This window comes from Lonchura striata, chromosome 5, assembly GCF_046129695.1.
Source record: "Lonchura striata isolate bLonStr1 chromosome 5, bLonStr1.mat, whole genome shotgun sequence".
Lineage (NCBI taxonomy): Eukaryota > Metazoa > Chordata > Aves > Passeriformes > Estrildidae > Lonchura > Lonchura striata.
This window is the reverse complement of record NC_134607.1, coordinates 10325662-10352751: the sequence shown is the minus strand read 5'-3', so window position 1 is coordinate 10352751 and position 27090 is coordinate 10325662. Positions and strand designations below refer to the sequence as shown.

Here is a 27090-nt window from a genome sequence, read left to right as displayed (position 1 = left end):
AGAGAAGTGGGGAGAGGAGACTTTTCTTTAGAACTAGTAATCAAAGCTGAATGATTAGTTTTCCAGGATGAAGGACAAGAGTACTGAACAGAAAATCCACCTTCATCTATGTTTTTTCCAATGCTTTACACTTGCCTTTCTCATGGTTGTAGAGTGTGTAATCTAAAATGCATGTGGCTGGTGTTTCTACAAATGCATTTTGACTGCATATATAGGATAAAAGAACAGGTATGTTAAAAGTTGAAGAGGGAGCACCCATAAATAAGAAAGGGAAAAAAGGATGAAATTTTTTAAACTGCTTCTTTTTTATGAACATGGTGCATGAGTGACACTAAAAAAAAAAATAAATTGAAAATCTATGTGTTTCTATTTAAGTGACTTTCTCTCCTGCTGTCCAATCTTGCACCACAGTGAAGAGTGCTCAGAGGGTGGTGGGGACTGTCAGTTCTTCAACCTCCCTGCTAGGAAGCATGAGGAAATGATGTGTTTATGAGATAGTGATGCTTATTTGAATCATCCAAAAAGCCCAAGACACCCTCATTCCCCTGAACTGAGGGAATGACATGAACCCTTGTTAACAGAGTTCTTTGAATTGACAAGCATTTGTTATCTCACTCCTATGTGTTCTGTACAATGGCAGGTAATACATACACATCTCTAACTTTAGATACTGTTTTTTCCTCCAGACTTTGCACTTTATTGCATGGTTGTTGATCTCTGGAATTTACTGGCTTGTTTGCTGAATTCAAAAGAACAACTATTCCTCACTTTCAATTAAAATTTTTATTTCCCTTGTGCTCCATAGACACTCTGTGTTTCTGAACACTGATTATCATCTTAAGCAAGGTTTGGACCTCTCTCAGCTGTCACTTAGTCTCCCATAGCACTGGGAAAAGGAACCATCCAAAACACAATTTATTTCCATCTTTTTGAGGCCAGTGAGGGAATGTTGTGCTTGTCATAGGTGTTAGCAGAGGGGAAAAGGTTGCTGCAGGAGTAGGAATTCACCCTGTGGTCTCTGGATTTGGAGTTCCTCTCTAGGGTGTGTATGCTTGCTTGTCCGGTATCATGTGTGGCTGTGGTAATAGGGTCTGGTGCTGGTGGTATTGGCAGGAGCTATTGAACCACTGGCCACTCCCAGTAACGCTGAAGCCAAATACCCCTTTTGTAACAGCCAGCAGTAGCTTGTGTCCTGCAGTTTGGGATTTGCATTTTAATTCAGCTTTTCAGTTTTTCTATTACAAGGGTGCCCACCCTAAGAATCATGAAAAGGACTCTAGGGGATGATAATGTTTTTCTCATATGTACATGTGTTTGCCTGTTGAAAGTACAAAAATACACAGTTTAAAAAACCCAACTCTGTCAGGTGTTTCAGCTGAGTCCATAAAGGCTGCCCATCAATTCCTTGTTCAGGTGCTGTCAAGTGATTTTTTTGCATGATGTGGGAGCACTGCTGCAGGCTCCTGACAAAGCAGGCATTAGAGACATAGCCACACATTTATGACAGCAAGGTTCAACTTCAAGGCTATCTTCTTACGTGAGGCAGAAGTCTTTCAGAGATTGTAGCAAGGCTTTGAGAAGCTCTTTGCTAGTTCCTTAACTGGGGTAGAATTAGAGACTCCTGTTCTGAGAGTTTTTAAACTATATTCCGAACACATCTGCCTCTCATCCCCAGATACATTTGAAAGATGTGTAGATGTGGAGCTTAGGGACATGGCTTGGTGGTGGACTTAGCAATGTTACTTTAACAGTTTGACTTAATTATCTTGGAGGTCTTTGCAAACCTAAATAATTCTGAGATTCTATATGAGCCAGAACCTGAGAACTCAAATTATCATCCTGTTGTGATGGAAAGGAATTGCTCAGAGACAAAGTGATAGCAGTAGAAATTAAAGGAGTGCATACAAAATGTGAGTTATAGTGACTGAAAAACCAAACACAACCACATAACCAAAAATGTGTCACTTGCTTATTTCACTGCATCTGAACCAGTTGGGATGGGGACAGGAATCCCTGAGACAAGAGATCCTATTGTTCTGTGGCAGCATTAAGCATACATGTAAAGCATTAGTAATGTGCTGTTGTTTGTGTGTAAGATAGCAGGAAGATTGTTGATTTGGTTCATTAGACAATAAGGAAAAACTGTAAAGGTATTGGGCAAGTGTAGAACAGATCTTTCTCATTTCATTGTGAGTTAAGTGTTTAATTTTCTTGTTTAAAAGTGCCAGTGTTGCAGTCCCTCTAGAAGGAAGAAGCAGCCATGCAGTATTCCCAGTGGGTACACGAATGACCCTGTGGGACTCTCATGGCTCAATTATGGATCACTTTTCATAATCCTGATTTCAGCATGGAACACTCTCCTAGCTTTAAGGTCAGCAGCACAATGGTTTGTTTGGGGCAATGCACTATATGACATCAGTTTATGAGACACTATAATACCATTAAGATCTAAGTCACAAGTAGAAAGAGAACAGTCAAGAAATTTAATTTTATCTGTTTTACAAATGCATTAGAAATTAAGCAGTTGTTTCAACACCTCATAGAAACTGAATGATAAGAGCAGTCATGAGGAATGGGATGAGTGCTCAAGTGTTTACCTAAAGCAAGAGGCTACCAGTTCTTGTTTAGATAGGTCCCAGGGAAGACTCCCAAACACTGATAGTTCCAGAAACGGAGAGAATTAAAAGAAAAACCTGTACATCATAAAATGTTGTTTCTCCCCAGCACCATGGAGATGTTCCTGTCAAAACAGGACTTCAATTGCAATAACTCAAGGTGACTTGATTACTGTTAAGTTTATTGCTTTCAAACCATGGGCAGTATCCTTCAAGGTAATTGGTTTGTCAAGGTAATAGGGCTATTTTAAAGGATTCTTGACTGAAGCCCACTTGCCCTATGTTCTTTACCCTGTCACCGGCTATGACTGGTTTGAGTTCTTCACAAGAGTCTTCTGAAATAAACTTCTGTTGTATGAAAGTGAAGGCTGAGACAGCAAACAGTAAGCTTTTAGAAGATAAGAAGCATACCCAAACTGAAAGTTTCAAATTAAAGATTAAATATTTCTAAAAGCATCTGTTTTAGAGTTCTGTACCTTCTCAGCTGCTATATTTTCCTGTTATTACTTGGGCTTTAAGTCAGCAATTTATCTGTCAAAACAAACGGTCTAGTTCACGAACAAACTGTCTAGCTTGCAAAGGAGCTGGAGCTAATTCCCACTAGAGCCAGTGAAAAAGTTTTCACTGAGTTCAGTGGATTTGGTATCTGGCAACTTTTGATGTGAATAAAAGAAAATCAAAATTTGCGACAGGACATGATAAGAGAAATCTTTAACATTACAGAATACTATTTTCCTGGGGGGGAAAAATTTGACATAACTATCAAAATTCCTCTCCTCCACCCAGCCTTGCAAAATGCCATTTTGATAATGAATTTTCTTTTGATATCTTCCCGAGACTAGTGTATAATGACTGCTTTTTGAGGGAGAGCACACCTCCCATGGTTATTTAAAACATTTAATTAAAGCTTGGTATAGTATATTTTCCAATATTCTTACTGTAGTTTAGAGCAATGTGCATTTCACTGCTATGTGCTTCCATTTATCTGGGCAAGCTTAACAGCACTGTCACAACAGCACAAAATCAGGACAAATGGAAGATCACATTTTGTCAACCTAATGTCTGTCTATGTGGAAGCTGGTGTTTTTTCTTGTATTGCCACATGAAACTCATGAAACAACTTCCAGTTTCCTCTTTTGGGTTGTTAATGTCAAGTTTGTACTTTTTGCAGAATTCATTTTGCTTAACATTTTGTAAATGTAGATTTTTTGTACAATATATCTGAAGAGTAATACATCTTCGGAACTGGGATTTCCCACTCCCAAATGCAACTGACCTGTTGGTATAACAGGACTTTTAATATAAGTCTATTGATACTTAGAATTCATTACTTCTCTTGCAATTAAGGTAAATAACAAACAAGCATTTCAAACGGAAGCAGCAAGTCAACACTATAAAATCTAAGTTCAAATGTGAGCTAAATCCTTGAAGGATGTAGCCCCATGGTGGCTTCTTCCTGAGGAGAGTTCCTACAAGGACTTGTGCTATCAGAACGTGTTTTGGGAGACTCTGAGGAGCCTAAGGGCAACTGTGAGGCAGGGGTATAAGGAGGGGGCTAAAGGTGTTGGGGTTTTACTGCTCTCCTGCTGCCACTCCTTCAGCTGATATTGTTCAGATGCTGTAAGGATCTAATTTTAGAGAAATATAGTTTGTTTGTCAGAATCTAATTTTAGAGAAATATAGTTTCTTAATAAATAAAGATTATTTAGCATGAGTGCTGGGGGTTACACACCTCACATAAGCATCACACAGCTCTAGGAAGAACAGAAGAGTGCTCACTGCTTTACCTTTCAGTAGTGTGAGACCTCATCCATCTCTAGTGATTAATTCAAATAAAATGCTTGTGTTCTGATGTGGCATCTTGTCCTGGTTTCTATTCAAGCATTTCCTTCAGAGAGGTGGATTTAAGTTTGGTCCTTTCTTTTGTGTAGTTTCAGTTCCCCAACTCGCAGTGCTGTTTTGTGAAATATTTTCCAAGTCATTAAACTTTAAAATGTTTAATATTTAAAATGTTTAGTTGCTTTAAAAACAAATTTTACTTCTTACTAAGTGGTGCAGTGCTGAAATGCATTTAAATAGTTGTGCTGTTGAGAGAAATGTCATGATTTAGGAAAGCATCTCTTAATTATGTTCTAACAAAGTCTTGTGAAGAGGCAGAGCTAGTGGCAACAAAAGTCTGCAATTAAGGCAGGGTATGTTGCCTGAAATACAAGATAATTGTCCAGGCAAGATCATTGGAATGGATTCAGAGGCTGTAGTTGCCAATGCTCTCTCTAGGTGTTTGGCACATCCAGCAGAGAGGAGAACTCCTCAGGAATCTGTTTATTCCATGTATGCCCCACTGTACAGCTAAGCCTAAGAGCTGAATGTTTTGTTTTGTGAAGTTTCATGGCCTCATCTGGTTTGTGGTTTTCATTTTTTTCATCTTCCCCTTCTTACAGGCTCTCAATCTGGTGTAAAGCTGATGGGTAGGAGCAAAGGTAAAGAATGACGTAATGCAGCAGCAGCCAGAAAGCATCTTTTGTGTGAATTGTGAAATGGCTACTCCGTAGTCATCTCCCGATGAATCAGATGTGAGGGGCTGCCCATTGTACATCAACTGGAAGCAGGAGGAGATGCTCAGTTCAACAGCTCTTTTCTAAAAATGGATATAACTTTTCTTTTGCCAGTCATTACCAGCATGACCTCATACACTTTTAGTACAATGGTGTGGCTAAGCCTTTGAATACACAGCTGTTACATCATCGCAGCAAATTAGAGAGGGCAGTGGGGAAAGAGGCCTCGTTGTTGTCATGGCCCATGAGATGATCAGGACCCAGCTCATTGTTGCTGAGAAGTTGGTGGCTTTGCTGGAGAGTGGGACAGAGAAGTTGCTGCTGATTGATAGCCGCCCTTTTGTGGAATACAACACCTCCCACATCCTGGATGCCATCAACATCAACTGCTCCAAGCTTATGAAGCGCAGGCTGCAGCAGGACAAAGTTTTGATCACAGAGCTCATTCAGCATTCAGCAAAACACAAGGTAGGGGCTATTTTCCTCTTATTCCTTGTATTTGTTTAAGGAGTGGCTGGAAAGCACTATAATTTTTCCTTAAGTATTTAATTAAATAAAAAAACCAAACCAACAACCAAAACTCAACAAGATTAGAGGACTAAGTTTAGCTGAGATGTTACCTGATGGAAGAGGGTATTGGTTACTATTGAGTTTATCACTGGGATTCTTTGTAGAATCAGAGACAGATTTAAGGGGAGGAATTTAGAAATTACTCAGAAAGAATATTCTCAGGATTCTTGTGTGTCTTGCAAAGCACAGTCTTTCAAATGCATGTAAGTAAGGCAGGAAACATTGTCTCCTAAACTTTGAAGGATTCCTGGGGATCTGTGGCAGTGTGGCTTGCTTAACAAGTGGTCATTTGGTTTGCAAAGAAACTGCCTCTCTGTTAACGCTGTCTCCTACTTGCTGATTAAAGGGCTTTTCATGAGGGTAGTTTGATGAATTTTCGTGTTTGTTTTGTTGTTTGTTTATATGGGAGAAGGGGTGTGGTTTTCTCCAAATAGTGTTATCGGTGAAAAGAAATAACTATGCTGTTTAAAATTAATGTGTATATCTGTGCGTGTGTGTATGTATCTGTGTGTGTGTTTGTGTGTATGGAGGGGGCACTGGGGTTTTTTTATCCATTGATATTTGTTTCATGTGTTTTGGGTACAAAAATAATCTACTATGTTCTTGCTTTGACATGTTAAAAATTAAGCTTTTTATTTTATATATAAAGTTGTGCAGGTAAGCAAAATGTGTGTGGTTAAGAGGCAGTTTAAGGTCTCTTTGCTGTTTATGTACAAAACCCTCAGAAGCAGAAAGTGAGACAGGGCCACTTTCTCAAAAGCTCAGCTTTTAAACAAATTCACCAGCCTAGCTGAAGGTAGAGCAATTCACAAGTGACATAAAACTACCAAATGATAAAAATCTGTGGAATGGGCTTCAACTTGCAGCAAATAATCAATTTACAAACTCTCCAGGAAATTAAATCTGAGTGGCTTATGAAGTATAAAATAAAAACTGTTTAGTGAACAAGTGCATAAGAAATCTATATATCCAACCTGCTCTTATAGCAAATATGTAGGAACCCTGATGGAGGTGATAATGTGGTGCTTTTAATCATCTTCCTCCTTCCTGTTTTACTCTGAGTTCCTTGTGTTTCAGATTGAAATTGATTGCAAGCAGGAAGTGGTGGTGTATGACCAAAGTTCTAAAGATGTGACCTCTCTCTCATCTGACTGTTTTCTCACTGTACTACTGGGCAAACTGGAGAAGAATTTCAGCTCTATGTATCTGCTTTCAGGTAAGATGTAACAAAATAAACCACTTTCAGGGGACATGTACCAAAAGAAGCCTCTGAAACCCTTGAATAAAGAGAACAAAGAAAATGCTGTTGGTATAGCAGACCTGTACAGTTTTGCAAGTGCTAGTATAAACTTCAGTTATAGAAGAGACTTTTCTGAAGTTCTTTTGCTTATAGTGACAGTCATAATACATGCAATGCTTAGAAATTGCGTCTTACAGGGGATATATTACACCATTACTCTGTGTAAATGGAAATGGAGCAATGCAGAGGTTTTTAGATGCATTTTACTTTAGGGTCCAAAAATAGTAAAAAAAAGTGGCTCCCCTGATTTTTTTAAGTATTGTACATGGTAGGAAGAAAATCTCTTCCTTACTGAATTGGTAATTGCTAAAATAAGAGCAAAGGAAATGATCTCCCAGAGTTAACGGACATTAGTTTGTATGACATTTTAAACTTCACCTCCCTAAGTGGTAGCACTTTATTTGGGTCTTTTCCTTCACCCTCTTTTTTTTTTTTTTTTTTTAAATTTTAAATCCCAGGTCAAAGCACCTGTAGAAATTCAATTCCTTATAATACAGGATTTGCTGCTCTCAGCATGTGCTAGTGCATTATTTCTGTCATGGAATAGTGGACAGTGTTCACAAGAAGGAGCAAGGAGGGGTGTGAAGTAGATCCAAGGCTGAAAGAAGAGGGAATGACAAATTTAAATAGGAAATCCATTACAGTGACTGGATCAGTGATCTAATGATGTGTGCACCTAATGTCTGAGAAATAATGAAACACAGGGACTGAATAATGGTGAGAGAAAGGAAATAACTCCTGGGAGATGCTTCCTCTTAGCAACAGGGTTTCACTACAGTTTGTAATGACTTCACATGACAGAGGTTGTGGTACTAAGAGAACTGTTCTCAACTTGTTTTGAAAGTGATTACAGAGAACGGGAATAATTTCTGCACTTGGGCATGAGTTTGGTGCTCATGTGAGCTTTACTTACAGTAAGCCAAGTGGGTTTTGCTTTGGCTAGGGTTGGTGATTTTGTTTTCTTTACTGTCTAGGTAAGAATTACACCTGTGGGTGGTGGATTACAGAATTAGATTAAGTAACTCATCTTACATATGAGCTACCAAGAATTGTGTGGCGTGTAGGCACAGTAAATGCTTAATGCAAAAGTGCTGAAATAAGTGGTTATACCCTCTTAAACTGAAAATTGTTATTTGAAAAATAAGCCAGTCTAGAAACAGTTAGTATTGCCTCAGCAATCCTTTTATTGTTCAAATTCCCAACTCTGCTCAGCTGTCCTGGGTTTTTTTTAATAACCTAAAGCAGATTACAGCTCCAGACAGGAATCAGACTATCCTCATCTTAATTTCCATGATAGGAACACATCTCTTACAACTGAGAATTGGACCCCATGGCAGAGAGGTGTTGGGGAGGGCCAAGCACAGGAAAGCATCATTAATTTCCATTCCTCACACTGTTCCTCACTTGTGTGAGATATGTTGTTGATCTTCTGTCTCATCTACTGGACCCTGTGAAAGAAGGTCCCTCTCAGACTTGCCTGTGGCTCTCATAGGAATGCACAGGACCAGGAAGGGAGTGTTCCCAGCTTTCCAGTCCATCATCTGGGCAATCACCAGTTATATGTATCATAATGATACTAGGAGAAATGGTTTTCTTTTCATTTCCAGCATGTGGTCATTTTCTGCTCAAGATGAAAATGTTACCTAAACCACAAGCAAGATGGTAGTGCACATGAGCTGAGGTGAACTTAGCCAGACACAGCTCGTAAGGGTTAGTTTGGGAATCTAATGTGTCAAAATCCTCCTTATAAAAAGCAGGACTTTTACTTTAGCGTGTCAAATAGCAAAGATCAGGTTTGGAGTTTTCTCTTATCTTTGTTTACATAGCTAGGATGGGGATATTTATGAATGCAGAAACAATTGATGGCTTTAAAAGCAGCAGAAGAGGAGAACAAGAAGAAAAGGGAAATATAAGGAAATTATTTACTACAGATCTATTACAGTAAAGTGCTTATTTAATGTGCTTTTTTTTTTACATCTGTTAAAAATCTAGCTACTCAATGCACATACAAGAAACCTTTTAGGATGTGGGGTGGGTAGATTCAATCTTGCAGAAAGCTCCTTGGAGTTTATTGATATGTGGCTGTAGGAAACTAGATAAAATATGTTGTCTCAGCAAGCTGATGATGAACTCTAATAAATGTTTATGTCCCATAATGAAGGCAGGGGTTCATGTACTGTATAAAAAGAACCTTTGGAATTGAGTTTTCCATATGCCACTAAATCTGGTTTATTTAAAATAGTGACCTTAAATAAACATTTTGGGTTAGGAAAATGTCTTTTGTTGGGATAGAATAAGGATTATTTAATATATGTCTGGAATTCCTGCCTCTGTTCTTGTTGAAACTCCCCATTACTGAGCACTCAGTAAGGTGGTTTTTTATTTAGGTTGTGCATAAAGGTGTTCTCTGCCCTGGAGGTTGTTTTTGATTGAAGTAACTATTGTAAAGACCTCAGAGGAACCCTTACCAATTAATTTAAGATCTTGATATAACCTCATAAAAATATTTATAATTTGGTGAGGAATGTTTCCAGGAATTAAATATTTCATTTGGTACTTAATTTTTAACAGAGCACAGAATACTAAAATGTGGACACTAAGGGTTTAATTCTATTTCCATCATGGCATCTTTTACTGTGACTTAATCAGCAATGTCACCTGATTCCTTCTCATATTTTGAGAATTGGATTTACTTGCAATGGAGTCCTTTTCCTAGTTAGTGTTATGATTTTCCTGCTTGCTCTGCAGAAACAGGAGAGACTAGTGATTTTTGCTTGAATGAAACTTAAGGCAGTAAACATCAAGAGTCTTGACTAAATTCTATTCCGCTTTGTGAATGAAAGCATTCATATTCTACTTTCCTTAAATACTTGTTCTCCCCTGCTTTTAATCTGGTTTAGTTCTGCTCATTCAAGCACAGATGCCTTCATGAAAGTTACCTTTCAAATGTTTCCTGTGAAGAAGGTGAAGCCCAGCTTTTTATTTTGTGCTGATTTTTTTAAACTATTTGTGTGTGTGTGTGTTTAGAACACTTTGTCTAAATGGAAGGTGTTCTGAAAGACAGGAAAAAGCCTAAACCAAACCCTTCTATATGTACGAACTGTCATTAAAAACTATGATAGCCTAACACTGAAACAATATGTGCCTCCCTCTCAAAACAATGGTTCGTGGGGACTTGTCTTCTAATCTTTTCCTACCCTTCTGCCCATGAAATATATTAGTAGAATGTGATGTAGTGGATTCTTCCTTCACCAGAGCTCTCTGACAAACTCCTGTAGAGCACAAAGGAGTAATAAGGAGAAATAAATAAGTTATTGTTTTTTTTTTTATTCAGTGACAAATGTTTGGATCATATGCAGTGGACAGTGAAGGGCATCCTAGGCAGAATGTGTTCATTGAGATTTGACAAAGGTCCTGAAAACAAAGCAGTGAGTGATTACCCAGGGAGTGTGGCAAAAGGTATGTTTTTGCTGAAATTTCCCAATTCCTTGTTTCCCCCTGAGCTGTCCCTCACCTGACAAAGTCTGTATACCAAATGGAAGACTTGCATGGAAGATATGAGAAGAAGGAAGCAAGTCAGGAACTCTTCTTCAGTCTTCTTTATCCTGCCATTCATTTTAGAAATATTTGAAATTGGAAGCCATTTAAAGAAAACTTTCATGTAAAAATACTGAAGTATCTCTAGGGTATATTCACCGTTGTGTTGTTTTACTTGCCTAAAGAAAAGCCTAGATAAGAAAAGCCCAGTACTTTATCCATGCTTTATCTCCAAAGAAGCATTCCCTGTGGCAGGGGAGCTGGAAATCTGAAGGATATTTTTTTGTAGGTAGAGCTGGTCATTTCCATGTGCTAAAGGGACCAAGGCTGTGACACAGGGCTATATTCCCAGTTTCTGCAGTCACGTGTGTCAAGTAAGGCGGTGCCATGAGGTTCAGTGTGGACTGAAAGAAGGCACAAGGTTTGATAAAGTCCTGGCAAACATCCTGACACCTTTTAACATTTGGGTTTGGAGCTTTATAACTTTCAGTTGTGGCTTACTGATGTTCTGAGTGTTTTCTACATATAAGTCTTTGCAGGGTACCCCAGCACACCTTAAAATGGTGGTGTCATCAATTACAATAATCAGGTTATCTGCAAATTGAAATAAGTATAGTGTAAATGAGCTGTTAAATATCCTGACACTGTTTGGAGGAGGAGAGATTGTTGCACAATGATGCCAGCTTTCCTGATATTCTGACTGGTTGATTCCATTAGAAGGAAACCTCTATTGAGAGAGGTAAAATCTTGCTGAGGGAATGCAATATTCCCCAAGTGGTCCCATAACCCATGGAGTACAGCCAGTGTTGGCAGGGAGGAGATGAGAATGTTAAAGGTAAAAATTTATCCAGCCAAATTAAAAATTAAAAATAGTTTTTATTTAGCAATCAAATTCTATCTGAGCCAGTCACAAAGAAAAAGACAGTGCCAAGCCCGGGATCGGCACTGGGTGACACGCAGGTCTGACCACTACAGCAGAGGGTCCCCTATGTTTCACACCACCCATTCTGTGCAAGCGATTTTTATATGGTTTATTTTGCTCGAGGCAGGGTTTTTGGCAATTGGGCTTTTCTTTCCATTCAAAGTCCCACATATTCATAGAGTCTCTTTTCTCTGTGATGATTTGAACAAAACAGTGTTCGGAGAGCGATGTACATCTCTGATTGAGTTATGGGAACTTGGCATTGAGATGTATCTCTTTGGTGGTTCCAGCAATCTCAGTCTTGGGTAGTTATTGAGGCAATCATCGGATCATCTCGGATCATCGCTTGGGAATTCCTAAGATCACCTTAGGAAACGACCCATCTCTGGACAAGCTACATCTGTTAGCTTGTAAATGAAGTCCTCCTCCAGTAGTCTCAACATATGTGAGGCAACCCCCTGGACTCAGACTCGCATGCTTTATACAAATGTTTCTTAGCAATATAAAACATGACATACATATATCACTCTATAGGCGTGAATTACCCATATTACACATAACAAGAGTGAGAGAGGAGCTTAGCTCTTAATCACCTGTTATATGTGTATATGATAATTCATGCAAATAAAATTGTCATATATTTTATATATTTATATTTTAATATATTTTATTTATATTTTAGATATTTCATATATACTGTTAAGATATACTCTTATAAGAAGTTTTTAAAACACACAAGCTAGCGATGGGGATGTCAAACCACCTGGACAAAGGAGGGATGACTCCATTCACAAGCAAATGAACATGGCCACCTGGAGATGGATCATCCATCAAGGTGGTCCAAGGAGCTCCGGGACAATAAATATGCGATAAACATCTGAGATTGAGATAGCCAGAGCCATCTGGGAGATACATCTCAATACCAAATTCCAGGAATGTGATCATGGTTGTTCACCACTCTCCAGATATGTACTGTTCAACTTACCACAGAGAAAAGAACTCCACCTGAATACGTGCAGTCCAAAAAGGAAGAAAGGGACTCTGCCTCAGGCAAGAAAAATTGTATAAAAATCGGTCAGACAGGACAGTGTGAAGCATAGGAGACCCTCTGCTGCAGCGGTCAAACCTGTGTTTCACCCAGCGCCGATACCCGGGCCTGGCACTGACCCTTTTTGATAGTGGCTTTTTTGTTGTTATTCTCTAAATTTATATTTGGAACATTTAATAAATTTTCTTTAATTGATAAATTGGAGCTTTCATTTATAATACTCCCTTGAAAAATCTGTCTCCATCAATTTTTAAGAGAGCTTAGAAAAGCCCTTGGCTACAGCCAGGCCTCTGACTATCCTCCCACCCTCTCCACTTAAAATGTAATTTTCAGTGTTCATTTAATGCCATAATTGTTTTAAGCACTTGAAGAGTGGGCGTAGGGTTTATTACTTTCATATGTGTATCAAAAGACTTGCTGTCTTTTGAGAGAGAGCAAGATTTGACTAAAGTAGAGCTCACATAACATTTCTCAAACCCAAGAATAACTTGTTAAGTTTGCTTTTGTTTTGGATACCTCTGGATGCTTGTGAAATGTTATTGACTGAAATTATGGTGAAGGTTTTTTGGGTTTTTTTCCCTTAAAAGCAAGAAAGGGTGATTGAGGGTGTCCACTCCACTCTTTTTACTTGCCGTGCCACATGGAATATAGCACTTGGGTGGCATGGGAAGCTTGATCCCATTCTCACACATCTTTCCTTCCTTGTTTGCTTAACCTGCCTATTAAACCTTGTCTTACCAAAGGCAGAAACCATTTCTCCAGGGCAAAGAACTTCCCTTGCTACTGTGCTTGTAAAACATCTGGACTAATGGGGCTACTTTCTGAATGTCACCAAAATAAAAACACCCCTGGCTTTCCCAAACTGTGAAACCTTGGATCCTGTGGAAGGACTCCCAGTGGCTGAGGAGGTGGGGACAGGAATGGGATGGGAGTCCTCCCAACAGGGCTCTCCAGCCAGAGCTTATGTAATGGAAAATGGCATGGGTCCCTGCAGAGCAGAGCTGGAATGTGGGAACTGTAGTGCCTGTGGAGGTCTGCAGCTCATTTAAACAGAGTGGAAACACTGCAGATTCATAAAACCTGTGAGTCAGAAAGTTTACAGTTTTCCTTCCTTACAGCAAGGGAAAAAATCTATACTGCAGCTTTTAGATAAACACATTAATGTTCAACAGGAATGTGACTGGGAAAGAACATGAAGGGCCTCTGAGGCAAAGCAAACTTAAAATTTCAGCGTTTGTATATTTTGTGTTTGCTATAGTGCTGTTTGATTTTTTTTAGCCTAGTTTTCACTAATGTTACCTTACTGCCCTGACACTAATCAGTATTTACAGTAACAAATTCTAAATTGCTATTTAGAAGAGGAAAAGAAAGTCCCAAAAGCTAAATGCAAGTTACTCCACTGTAAACCTTTGGTGAATACAGGTATTTGGTGAGGCTTACTTAGAATCATAGGGTCTAAATATTATGTTTTAGAGGTAGCTGCAAATTTTCCTGCTTTTTTATTCTATATTTCCTTTAAAAAAAAAGTAAAATTAAATTAAAAAGGAAGAAAACCAGTGTGGCAATATTCCTTTTTAAAAAAGGATAGCAACATAATAAATTATTAATATGTGGTTATATGAAATAGTGAATAATTAGTGCCCTTAATGAAGAAGAAAATTCTGGTTTTAATAAAGGTGGAATTGTCTGTTAAATCCACAAGCTTCATATTCTCCTTCTTGCAATGCTGTCCGAGTACATGCATGTAGTCTTTGGTTTTCTGACTCATCACTTGGGTCTCAGACCTTTTCCACTTCCTGCTTTAAAATAATGGCTTTTGATGCTGAATTAATACTGATGTACTAGCAGACAAATAGGTCTTGTGGGAAAAGGGAGGAAGTAGCTTCTAGTCTGTTTTCAAGAATTCATTGAAGAAAACCAATTTCTCCCTTTGGCTTTTTCAGAACAGTCAGAATCCAAAACAGGGGGAAAGGATCAATATCTGATTTGAATGGCACTTCAGAAAAATGTCAGTTTACTCTGTTACCAGTGTGCCTTGTCTGTGGTCTTTTCCAGCAGACTCCATGTGAAAAAAGGAAAAAAAAATAAAGGAAACATCAACTGTCTCTTACATCTCCAGCAGGAGCACCAGATGGGATCTTTCTGTGCCTCCTGGGTGAGGTACATGGAGCTGCAGGGCCAGCTGGAGTTGCAGGGATGTTGTATTAAATACTTCTTAAGCTTTTCCTAGCCTGGAGTTTTAGGGGTTGCTATGTTGTCTGTGTCTCTACTCTCACCCACAAAAGATGTGTCAAAAGCTCATTGGTCAGCTTTAATAAGGCTCGACAAAAGGAGTCATTACATGAAAAAATAATGGAAGTTCTTGTGAGCTGTATGAAATGAGCACTGGTATAGTGCAGAGCCTCAAATTAGTATCTCTCCCTGAAAAGCTGAGCTGGGAGTGGATTTGCTGGTGTGACCACACAACTTAGGGAGCTCAGGCTGGAAGTATGCAAGGATCTACTGTGAGATGGGCACTGGTGGCAGATGTGATTCCTTGGTTCTTCAGCCCCTCAGTTACTTGGATGAAAAACATCTTTATGTAGCCTGAAAGTGGAAAGCTGCTCCTCTGGTCTTTGGAGTTAGTTTCATTAGTTGGAGAAGGTGCCAGAGACTTTTATCCTGGTTATGACCTCTTCTCCAGCTGAATCTCCTCTTCCCTCTGCCTTGGCCACACTGCCAGGCTCTGGGGCTCAGAAGCAATTGCTGGGGTTCTCCATCAAGCTGCAGCTGGCCAGGCTCACTGCAAACATGTGAAGGGATGTGAACACCTATTTTCTCACATTTCTTTCATTCCAAGTTAGGTTTCATGACTGCCTTTACAAAGAAATAATTCAAAATCCTCATGGCACAAATGCAATGTCAGCTTGTTTTTACATTTTTAACTATTAGGATTTGTATATGCATGGAGCTGTCACCTTTGTAGGAGTTGTCTCCGTACTTGGATGGAGAGTTACACAGAAAAAACAAGTCAGACCTAATGTTTATGTCCCCTCTTTTCATCTTTCCCTTTCCTTGCAGAGATGTGGAAACTCAGAGTTGCACCTCAGCTGTTGCCCTTCAGTTTCACACCCAAACTTAACCTACTTTATCTCTGAAGCAGAGTCAGATCTCTGTTCCTTTGTCTGCTTTGTCAGTGCACGTGCCTGATTAGCAAGAGCTGTTCTCTCTAGATAATTAAGGATAAAAATTCTGGTGCACATATCTGTAATTGATGATGAAAAGGAACTTGACTGTTTCAAGAATTGGCTGTTTCAACAGTAATGTTATGAGCAACTATAAAGAGATAGTAGGATTGCCTCCTGATGATTTTTTTTTTTTTTAGAAAATATGTTAGGAATGTGTTTCTACATTTTAGAAATACATGTAATACATGTGAGTTGAGAGATAGGATGGATGTATGAGGGAGCATCTGTGGTCTGTGGTGTGAATGAAGACCATTTTGAAAACTGATTTTGTAGTAACTGATGCTTCTGATTAACCTTTTTGCTCTTCCCTGGGCCACATCAGTACTAAGTTTGTTCCCTGTGGATTTGTCTTGTCTAATTATGGTCACATATCTGAATGGTTTGACATCCCATTGAAGGAAATATAAAGACCAGGAGGAGGAAGAGAAACCACTGTAACATGGAATGAACATAAGAATGTCCTGTTATGGTGTCATTTAACTGGAAAGGTTTTATTAAATATTAGATAAAAACAATGAAATATGACTGCACTTCACACCTTTTTACTAAGTGTCCAATCAAGACCTTTGGGGCATAGCTGATCCTTCATTTGCAAACCTGTAGAATGTTTTGCAGAGCTCTGTCCATGATTGCAGCAGGGCAGTTGACAGCACTGAAATGCTCCTGCTCTGTTTCCACAGAAGACAGAGAAATGAGCTGCTGCAACTGCTTGTGCTTCCCAGGAGTCATTCCTCTGGATTAATTTATGATTTGTGTTTAGTGGTAGTTAAACTAAGTAATCACAAGGATATGGAGGGATTCCATTCCCTCACTGAAAGGAAGCTCTTCCCAAATCAACAATATATCTCTATCATTTGTTGCCTCCCGATCCCATATTCTTTACCTGCCTCTTCCTGTTTCCAGCAAAGTTAATTTGGAATGCTGTTTATATAAGGATTTACACAGTGAATCTATAAGGAGGAATAACTTTTACCACAGAATTTTGCTGAAACCTTTTTCATCTGTTCTGGGTTTGGCCCTGTTTTGTTTCCTGAGTTGGCTGAGAAGGGAGCTGACACTTCTGATACCAAGATTCCCTTAGAGATAATACCTTTATGATCCCAGTTGTAGTTTGGGAAGGCTTGATCAAAGGGAAGTCTATAGTCACCACTTTGCAGAACCATAGCAACAGGCCAATCAAGTAGTTTACTGGATCTTGACAGATTTCTGCTAATGGATGTGGAGGCTTGTAAGCAAGAAAGACTTTGCTGTAAGGGCTGGAAGGTGTTGGGTTGTCTGCCACGAACAAGGGCTGCAAAACCAGAGAGCTTTTGGCACCTTGACAAGTTTTTTAGAGACATCCTGTTGAATGTCAAGAGAGCTGTTTCAGCTCAGCATACCACTAAGAATATGGAAAACCTGTGTGGTTCAGAGCTATTGAGGAGAGAATATTTTGGACTTATTTGTCAGTCATGTATTTCCAAGGCCCAGTGACATTTGTCAAATAATTCAGTGAAACTCTATTAATCCAGCAGCTCTGTTAGTGATGTGTGGATTTTTGCTTTCCACCCCTCCATAGTTTCAACATGCTCTTGCAATTCATGTAAGGCTGAAGCAGTGGTGGAACGAAGGGTGTTATTAAAACCTAGCTCGAAAAGAAAAATGTATTTTCTCTAATTAAAACAAACTGTACAGTGTTGCTAATGTCCCTGTTCCAACTGAGGTAGGTAATGAGATTTAAAGGAAAAAAAATTGCCTTCTTGCAAAGATCATCCCCAAATTATGGAATTTGAAACAAAACCTGTCCCATTTTTCTTTTAAGGCTCAATTTTCTGTTCTGCATTCCTATAGATTAAATTAATTTTCCAAGTATTCAAGATTTATTTTTTGAAAACTGCTTCATTTGCAGCAGAAGTGTACAGGTGGTCTGAGTGCTCAAAACACTTTCCTCATAAGAGGCTCCTCATGTAGACTGGTCATAGAATTCATTTGGGGAGCCACCATCTGTGTTAGAAAAGAGAGACATTTAAAATAAATCCATTTTCTCTATACATTTTTAGGTGCTGAGGGTTTTTTAAATACATTTCCCTATGTATTTTTAAAATATGTATATTTTTTAAGTTAGTGCAAGCAAATAGTGGTGAGTACAGTTCTTTTGAACAGAAATGAGTCTCATAATGCCGTGACAGCTCAGTGATCATACATGTAGATGCTGTTGTTCCAGATCCCTGACAGTTTGTGGCACTTAAAGAAATTGGTATTTAAGCAGGATGCATATGTGAGTGTGTTTTCTTGGTTTGGGATTTGCTTGCTTGTGGGCTTTTAAAGCAATTTTTCCATACACATTGACCTAGAATGGGTTTTTCATATTGGGAAGTGCCATAAATCAAGGCCAGATTCATTGAAAAGGTACTAACCTTTTGAAAACCTGGTCATAGAGGATGGCAGGGAAGACAGCTTAATATTTGAAACAAATCACTGGGTTTGTGCTTTCTCAAATCAGTTCAGTACAGATACTGACACCAGGTTAAATTATACTCAGAGGAAAGGAGGTTCACTTGGTGCACATACAAAGGCAGGCAGTATAATATCAGACTTGAAAGATTTGAGGGTTTTGTAAGTGTAATTCATGTTGTAAAGATCCCGAAGCAACATGTTACTAGGAACGCATGAGTAGAAAAGAAGAAACATGATTTTGAAAGGATGAACACTATAGAGGAAGTATTGAAGAATCTAATTTTGAATCATTTAAATTGGCCTTGATAGAGTCCTGGAATAAAAATAAAAAGAGTGCGCCTTATCGTAGGATGACAGAGCATGGGTTCCATCTCCACAAAATCTCAGGTATTTTGCACATTAGCTTCCTGCTCAATTTCTTGCCACAGGTTTGACACAGAAATGAGACCAATCACTAGGTAATTGGGAAGACCTTTCTTGCTGAACTCTTCCTATGTAGTCTTTTGCAAAGATAGCAGAGATGTAAGATCCTTGCTTCTGCAGCTTCTTTGTAAGGACTTCCCTATTTACAGCCATGTCAGTGAGAGGATCCACAAAGCAGCCAACAATGCTCCCAGAAAATAAAGGGTAAGCAAATAAAACCAAGGCAAATACTTTATTTACTCTTCTTCACTACCCTCTCAAATAACCACTTAAATTCAATCTCAGAGGTATATACTGCCTATAAATTCAAGGAATACTTCCTGTAACAGAAAGGAAAACACTGGGCCATACAGAAGAAAATTTAGCAAGAATGTGAGAGAATTGTTTTGCAAACTCTTCCTCTCATTTGATGGAACAAGCAGGATCTATGTTCCTGATAGGCAGTGCCTTAGCTTGTCTCACAAAATAGTCAAGTTATTTATTTTATTTGTTTATTTATTTATTTCTTCAGGAGACTGAGCAGGAATTAATTCATAAAATGTTAGCTCTAGAATCTGTTTGCTGGCTTTTTTTTTATTATTAGACAAAATGGCTTGTTACACACTATTGCCTTGGTATTTCAATATTTACTAGTGGTGCAGATTTTAAAGTCTAAAGAATAGTCATAATTCAGGAAATGGTAATGCAAGCCCTGGAAAAACAGTACATTAGTTTATTTCTGAGTAATTTTAATTCACGTCTTCAAACTGTAATCACAGTGAACATAGCATTTGGCAGATTGAGCATGTCAGTGCTTCAATTCCTTGATGATAAAAAGGTGCTCTGTTCTGAACAGGTTATAATTACTCTTCTTTCAGTTAAATCTCTGCTCATCTGAGAGGAAAGAGCTGGGGATTTTCACTGTGCTCTGCAAGTCTTCCCTCTGCTTCACTTCCCCCACTTGAGAGGGAGAAGCCTTGGCTTGGTGTGGTTTTGAAAGATGAAACTTCTTCCAGTGTCCTGGATTAAATACATTAATTGTGGAGTGGCACACAAAATAGTTGCAGGATTTTAATTAGTACTGTAGGATTTTAATTAGTAATGTAGGATTATAAAAGTAAGCATTACCAAATGCATATTAATGCTTTTATCAAATGGAGTAAATATGTCTTTTTCTTAATGAGCTCTCAGTATAAAGGTGATATGGGAGAAGGAAGTGTCTAGAAACCATTTTTCTAGGGTGGAGACTAAAAGGTGTGCCAGCTTATGGTGTGATAGGTGCTGTGCTGTGCCTGTTTTTCTGAAGAAACATTTCTACATATTAAGAACAGGAAGAAGCATCAAAAACATCTGAGAAGTATAGGGAGATAAATAAATATTCCAGGCAGAATAGGAATACGTAGCCAGGCCTTGGCTGCTGATGTATGGTTCCACAGAAAGATGTGTATTTCTTCTTATATTCTAGGGAGTGAAAAACCAGTGATTACTGTGTTTCCCATTTTGTCTGGAGAACCACAAAGCTGACATAAGGAAAGGCACATGTACAGCTTCTCTGCCAAGGCTTTCCTTCTGCCCCTCAGTGCCTCCCCATCTCCCATGCTAAATGCTGCTCTCCCAGAACTGGCACAGGCACCACCACATTTGTAGATTAAATACCTGCTCTTCTTCTCACAGGTGGATTTGCTGAGTTTTCCAGCTCTTTCCCTGGTCTCTGTGAAGGAAAATCCACACTCATCCCTACTTGCATTTCTCAACCCTGCTTACCTATTTCCAACACTGGCCCAACTAGAATTCTGCCTCATCTCTACCTTGGGTGTCAGAGAGATGTCCTCAACAAGGTGAGCATTCTGGGTGCCATGTGGGTCACTGGAAGGAGTATATGATCTCCAGGGATCTTCCATCATGGGGTGTCATTACAGCTATGAAACAGCAGCAGTGGAGGCCTGGATCCTGCACAGGGCCTTTGGGGAGAGCAAGGAAGATGACTGACTAGGCTGACACATGGCAAGAAATCTGGGAAATAAAAAACCTTCAAAAGCAGAGGGGACAGAAACAAAAATAAAAAAAGCAGGGACAAGTAGCAAAGTGCTGTCTCTGTTAGGACAATCCAGAAGCTGGTAAGTGGCTACATTTGCAGGCTCTAGGTTAATGTCTTTGCTGGGACTACTTAGGACAGGAAGTCAGCTTTCTGCTAAGATTAAAATAGCTCTCTTCTATTCAAATCCAGATTTTAAAATAATTGCTGAAAAATTCTAGTAAGATTCTCCAAATTTAAGATATAGCTGTATACTGACCTTATTTTTGCCTTCAAGTGCTGTGAGTTCTCATGATTCCTTCCATTCACTAGACATACCAATTTCTCTGGAATTGAATAATCTCAAAAATATCTGCAAGAAACTCCTAATTAGCACTACAAATCAACCTGATGAACTAAAGATGTGGATTTTCATCAGGTTTTATCAAGATGAGCTTATAGTTTCATAATATTTATAAGCTTATCTCCTAGTGCCTGAGTAGGGAAATGCTTCTGTTGTTGCAGTACAATCTGTATTCATGACCTTTTCAGAATAGTAGTGCTATTTACCGTTAATACCTCTACTGATAATGCTTTATTTAGGAAAGATGTGCAGCCACAAATGCTTGATTTCTATCCTTTAGCAAAACTAATGTTTCATTTAGGGAAGTCTTAGGAGAATTTTTGTATTTTTTTGCAGATTTCTTTCTAAATGTTTAATTCTGAAAACATTCATATTTTTTTTTTGCAGTGTTGAAATGCTAAAAATCCCCTAAGAGCTCTAAAAGAAAAGTTTGCTCATTTTGGGTCTCAGTGTGCTACATTGTGGTTATTTTCCTGTGATAGACTGGTGGCATTGCAAGACAGTATTTATTTTTACAGAAGATCTTCCTTGCTCTTTGTGAAAGAGAGGAAAATTGCATTCTAACCTATATAGGAGTGACAATGTCCTTTCTGAAAATTAACGTGACAGAAAGCAATCTGTAGTGTGGTTATGGGCCTGAAGGAGCTTGCTTCTTACACTTCATGGCTTGTGACAGTATTTAACATGTATAACTTTCTGCCTTTCCACTTGCATAACTATTCTTTTCTTCCAGACCTGGATTTTATTTCCTGGAACAAAATAAGATTTTAAGGTGCTATTAATTTTCAGATTAAACAAGTCATAAAATGTAAATAAGCTTACAAAAAGAGCATTTACCTTCTTTTCACAGAGTTGTTAGTATTAGGATTTCTGAATCTTCCTCCCATTGTAATTCACTTTTTCCTCTTGGGTGCCTTACAATGAGGGCACTGTTATGGTTATTACACTGGAGTATGTCACAGTGGGAATGATTGATTATTCAGTTATGCTTCAGAAGGAAGCATAACTTCTTTCTTTAGCCTCAGTCTAAAAGACAAGTACTAATATTTTGGGGTGGTTTTCTTGGCTTGTAGATTTCAGACTAGACGTCTGCAGCCTTCTTGTTCCATAATCTTGTTGAATAACCAATCCTACCCCAAAAAACTGGTATAACTGTGATGGCTGGACTGTGCAGCTCATTAATGGTTTTGTTTTAAAAGAAATAATAAGGTTTTCTATTCTTCCCAATTCATCACCCCCCCTTAGCTATGTTTGTAACAAACCTGACTGTGGCAGTCCATTTATTAGTCAACCTTCACCTCCCCCCTCTTCATACCTGGGAATTCAGGACCCTGCATGTGCCTTGTGGATATTCCAGTTGCTCCTCGCTCTCCTTCAAGCAGTGACAACAGGCAGTGAGCTGTTTAGAGTCAGTATTTCAGCCCAGTGACCTAAAGCCAGTAATTGTTTCCCAGGATTTGCTGCTGAAGAGCTCTGGGATCCTGGAAGCTGGGTCACAGATCCAAAATCCAATGGAGACGTTCTGGGCTGGATAGGCAGGTGTCCAGTCTGTTCGGGTGTAAGTTGAAGGCTACCCCTGACCAAGTCCCAAAGGGTAACCCCTAGTTGGCTGGTCGACACATGCCTGGATAGTGTAAATTAAAATCCCCACCAGAAAGATGGAAGCACTCTTGAGCTGCTGGAATCCAAGCAGGTTTATTGAGGATTGAGCGAAGGAAGAGGGAGGCAGAAATAGGAGCAGAGTAACAACCACAGTCAGGGGAGGCAAGCTCTGAGAATCACCAGGGAAAGAGGAGGCCAGAGTATATAACTGGGAAAGTGAAGGCATGGCTAGGGTAAAAAAGACCCAATGGGAAGAGGGTGTAAGGGAGGAGCAGGGATGGGATGGCATAAACTAGGCCAATGAGGGAAAAGGGAAGGAGTGGTTTACAGATGGAACCATGGAAAGCAATGAGAATGGAAAACTTTCCAGAACTTGGGGAGATGACAACCACAAGCTGACAGATGATGGGCATGTGCTCATTTGCACTGGGGGGCAGAGGACTCTGGGGAAATGCCTTATCTTAAAGTACTGTAGTTTCCCATGGCAGTTTCCCACTGTCTTCCCCATGGGCACATCCCACAGGGGATGTTGGGTATCAGGGTCTCCCTAGCACATTTAAGATACCAGGAGTCCAGTTAGTGCCCTAACTAGGAATCCCATTCCCACTACCTCTCCTGTCTGGATAATTCCCAATATCCCCATATTTCCTACAGCGCTCCTGCTTTTAGGCATGTCAGCGTGTGAGAGTGAAATCCAGAAGATGCGGCAGCAGCAGCTGTGGAAGGCATGCAGGGCTAGAGGGAGCTGGGTGCTTCAGCTGGGGGACATGAAGGAAGGGAGAGGGGCAAACAGGGACATACTAGAATTTGTTGATAAGAAGCTGAGCTACACTGGGAGTCTGACCCAGGAAATCAGCAAGGCAAGAAGCACTAATGCTGAGAACTTACTTTGACAGACACAGCCCTTTTCCTTTATTTCTTTTTTTTTTTTTTTTTTTTTTTGGTTTTGGTTTTGGTTTTTTTTGACCATTGCTGAAAATAATATTTCTGATTATTTTCTTTGCAAGGAATTGTCCATCTTCTGCTCCCCTTGGATGGGTGTGTTCATGACATAATGCATGTCCATTGGTTTAATGTGCCCACATCTCCAGCCTCTGCATGTGCTGATGTGAGGGACTTCAGATGAGAGGTTGGAGGAGCAGTTCATTTTGCTCCAGGCAACAAAAATCAGCTCCCTAGCAGAAATTCATGTAAATTCCATGTTTACAACCACTACTGGCTGGACTTTGTGCACTTTCCTCTGAAGTGACTGAAGTAGATTCACTTCTTCCCCGCAGCTCTTGCCTCTCACTGAGCATTTAATTTATGCATGTGTGTGTTCATCCCTTCTACACACGCTGTGCCATGTGTGTGGGGTACTGTGCTCAACATCACATGTTAGACTGCTCTGACTGAAGAGTTCTGGCTCTTCTGCTAAATAAGCATATCCCTGTTTCTCCTCATTTAAAGATCTCTATGCTTGCAGAAGGAATCTGGGGAAGAGTCAACCATTTGGCTTTGTGACTTTGTATTCTTCTACTTGTAGATCTCCAGTTGAAATCAGCAGTGTAAGAATTCCTTCATTCTGCCACTCCTATGGATTGACAAACTTTATTATATATCTGCTATAAAAGAAAAAGGATTAAAACCAGATTTTGGGTTGTCTTCTTTGTCTTAGTGTTTATTTTGAGATAACAGTTTGCATAGAGATCTGGCTGAAAGCTCCCCAGTGTTTATATTCAGTGTAAGTAATGTCCAAGCCTAGTATTGCATGTCACTTACTGCCAGATCCTCTCTGAACCATGGCAGTTTGATAAGCATTACTCTAACAGGCTAAATTGCTTTTCTGTATCAAGATGCTTCCTTGGAGGAGACTGGATGGCTTGTGGTGGAGCCATCTCTACTTTTCCAGTACTTCTTCCATATCTTTTTGTACTAAGGTGCCCACTGCATCACAAACTATTTTGCACAACTCTTAATACCATACATATGGCAAGATGTAGAAAAGAGATGCCTCTCTTTTATTTCAATCATGAAAAGTGACTTACTTAAAATCCCGGTTGACTCTTAAATGTATACTGAGTGTCTTTGCTTGTTCCTGTGACATTTCTCTGAGAGGCAAGAGGCCTAGAGACTGAAAACTGAAATTGTACATCACAGAGCAGGACTCCTTGTAAAATGCCACTCAGTGCTGTGTGGAAATGGTTTAATTCAAGATCTTAATCTCTTTCCTTGACATTTTGAGAGAGTTTTGCACATTACCTCAGAAACAAAAAACTCCTGGACTTGAGAGGTGACTGCAGGAGGCATCCATTTAATTTCCTATTTCCCACCAATATCTGTGATACTGGGGCAATTTCAGTCCTAGATATGTGATCTGGAATACACATATTCAGGTCAGCAAACTGCATGTGGGAAGTGTTTGTTGTCAGCTTGCATGCTGAGATTTTAAATAAAAGTAGCAAAAAGTTCATTCTCTTGGAAGTGATGCTTCAGAGTAGCAGAAGGTATTCTACCATTACTTTTAACTTTGTTTATATGGGATTTGCAGGCCATATGTTATTTGGACACACTAGATGTCTCATTAGAAGTTGTCAAGAGAATTCCAAGCTGAGAAGTTGTCTTTTTCCTAGAAGAATGTTCCTTACACAGCTAGAGCAATTCCAACATAAATTTCAGTTTGGTCTTTAGCTTTGTAATATGCCAAAGGAACCATTTGACTTTTTTAGGCTTAATCTTCCTCTCTTTCCTAGGAGCTGATGCAGCAGAACGACATTGGCTACGTCCTGAATGCCAGCAATACTTGTCCAAAGCCTGATTTTATTCCAGAATCCCATTTCCTCAGAGTGCCTGTGAATGACAGCTTTTGTGAGAAAATTTTGCCTTGGTTGGATAAATCAGTCGATTTTATAGGTGAGTAGAACATTTTAATTCTTTCTCTCAAACAGTGTTTGGGTTTCTCTGTGTGTCTGCTGTGCTGTTTTGGTTGGAGAAGCCCTGAGTTCTTTCAGGGTAGTGTGAAAATACCGTCAGGATCTATGGACATGATCAGCATCACTTCATAAGTACAGGAACAAAAAGTGGGGAGATTCTGCCACTGCATGTTCCTGCATTACAGAACAAAGACACTTCAGAGATGCTTTCAGGCAGCCTCGTAGATGCCTGATGTATGTCTGTAGAGAGTGGATTAGAAATTTGGACATAGAACTTCTGCCTTTACCTTTGGGAAGTGAACTGGCCATATTTGAAGTAGCCAAATTATTCCATCGTGAATGCTTGCTTTTTACTTGTATATAAAATTAGAAACAATCATCTTTCCTAGACATCTAAGTACAGCTGTTTATGTGCACATTAAAATGAGCTATGCTGTGACTGCAGGATATTTCCTGTGTGTAGTCATGCTTTTCTATACTCAATGCTTACTACACAGTGCTAGACGAAATGAGTGAGTTTTGTTTCAAGCTTCCATGAGATTTGCAATTAGCAGTTCAATTGGAAGCTTTGAGTAATTTTCAATAACACTGGTTTCTTTAAAAACTTTTTATCCTGGTATGATACTGCTGAGTTTGACAGTTGCCAATTTCTTTTGCCATGTAGAAAAAGCAAAAGCATCCAATGGCCGTGTGTTGGTGCACTGTTTAGCTGGGATATCTCGCTCTGCCACAATTGCCATTGCATACATCATGAAAAGAATGGATATGTCCTTGGATGAAGCTTACAGGTAGGGACGAATCTTCCCTTCCTACTAACTCTTGTGCCCGTTGTTTTAAGCATAGGTTTCCTTCAGAAACAAATTAATGCTATTGAATAGATATCACACAGCTAATATTAATTGCCCACTTCAGAATGATCTTGGATCTAAGCAGGCATGGAATGTAAACTGCCTATTCAATGTATGTGTCTTGTCCTGCTTCTGGCCAGGACGGAGTCAATTTCTGCAGTGGCCAGGAGAGGCATGGCCAGGACCTGGAGGTTATTCTGTGCCACCTCCTGTCACTGCTGGGAGCAGGGGAAGAGTCCCTTCTGAGGCTGGGTCAGGTGCTCTGGGGCTTCCACATGGTGTGAATAATTTGGCTCTTTCTCACACCCTCTGTCATTACTAAGGTGCTGTTACTGTTCATTTTCTAATCTCATCACTGTTTTCAGTAAATTGTTCTTATGTCAGCCTCTGTCCCTCCAATTCTCCTCTCCATCCTGCTGAAGAGGAGTAGTGCATGGTTTGGGAGTGTTTTGGTGGGAGCATGACTCCTGAACCACAGCTGTTGTGTACAAACACACACATGTAACAGCATCTTGTGAGCCACAGGAACAGCAGAATGGTCAGGGTTGAGGAGAGAACTGAGGGTATTTAGAGCCACACTTAGGACAAATGGATCTGGATCTGTCTCCTGCAGTTTGGTAGTTCTCACAAAGAACTGCCTGAAAGTGAAATGCCCAGGAATGGAGAAAGCTTCTTTGTTGCTCTTTGTTCTGGTTTGAAAGTAAAACTAGTGAGAGACTCCAAGTCAGAAATACAATT

General features: G+C 39.5%; 1 protein-coding gene across 5 annotated transcripts in view; it reads left to right on the top strand.

Annotated features, from left to right (window-relative positions):
- The window catches only part of DUSP16 (dual specificity phosphatase 16), a 63361-nt gene that overhangs the window by 28562 nt on the left and 7709 nt on the right, over positions 1-27090 (top strand). For all 5 annotated transcript variants that reach the window (XM_021535108.3, XM_021535107.3, XM_021535106.3 and 2 more), the window contains 5 exons: positions 5057-5638; positions 6818-6956; positions 20287-20450; positions 25325-25484; positions 26169-26292. In XM_021535108.3, the coding sequence (XP_021390783.1) occupies positions 5408-5638; positions 6818-6956; positions 20287-20450; positions 25325-25484; positions 26169-26292 (818 nt within the window). In that variant the 5' untranslated portion in view covers positions 5057-5407. The remainder of the gene's footprint in view (positions 1-5056; positions 5639-6817; positions 6957-20286; positions 20451-25324; positions 25485-26168; positions 26293-27090) is intronic.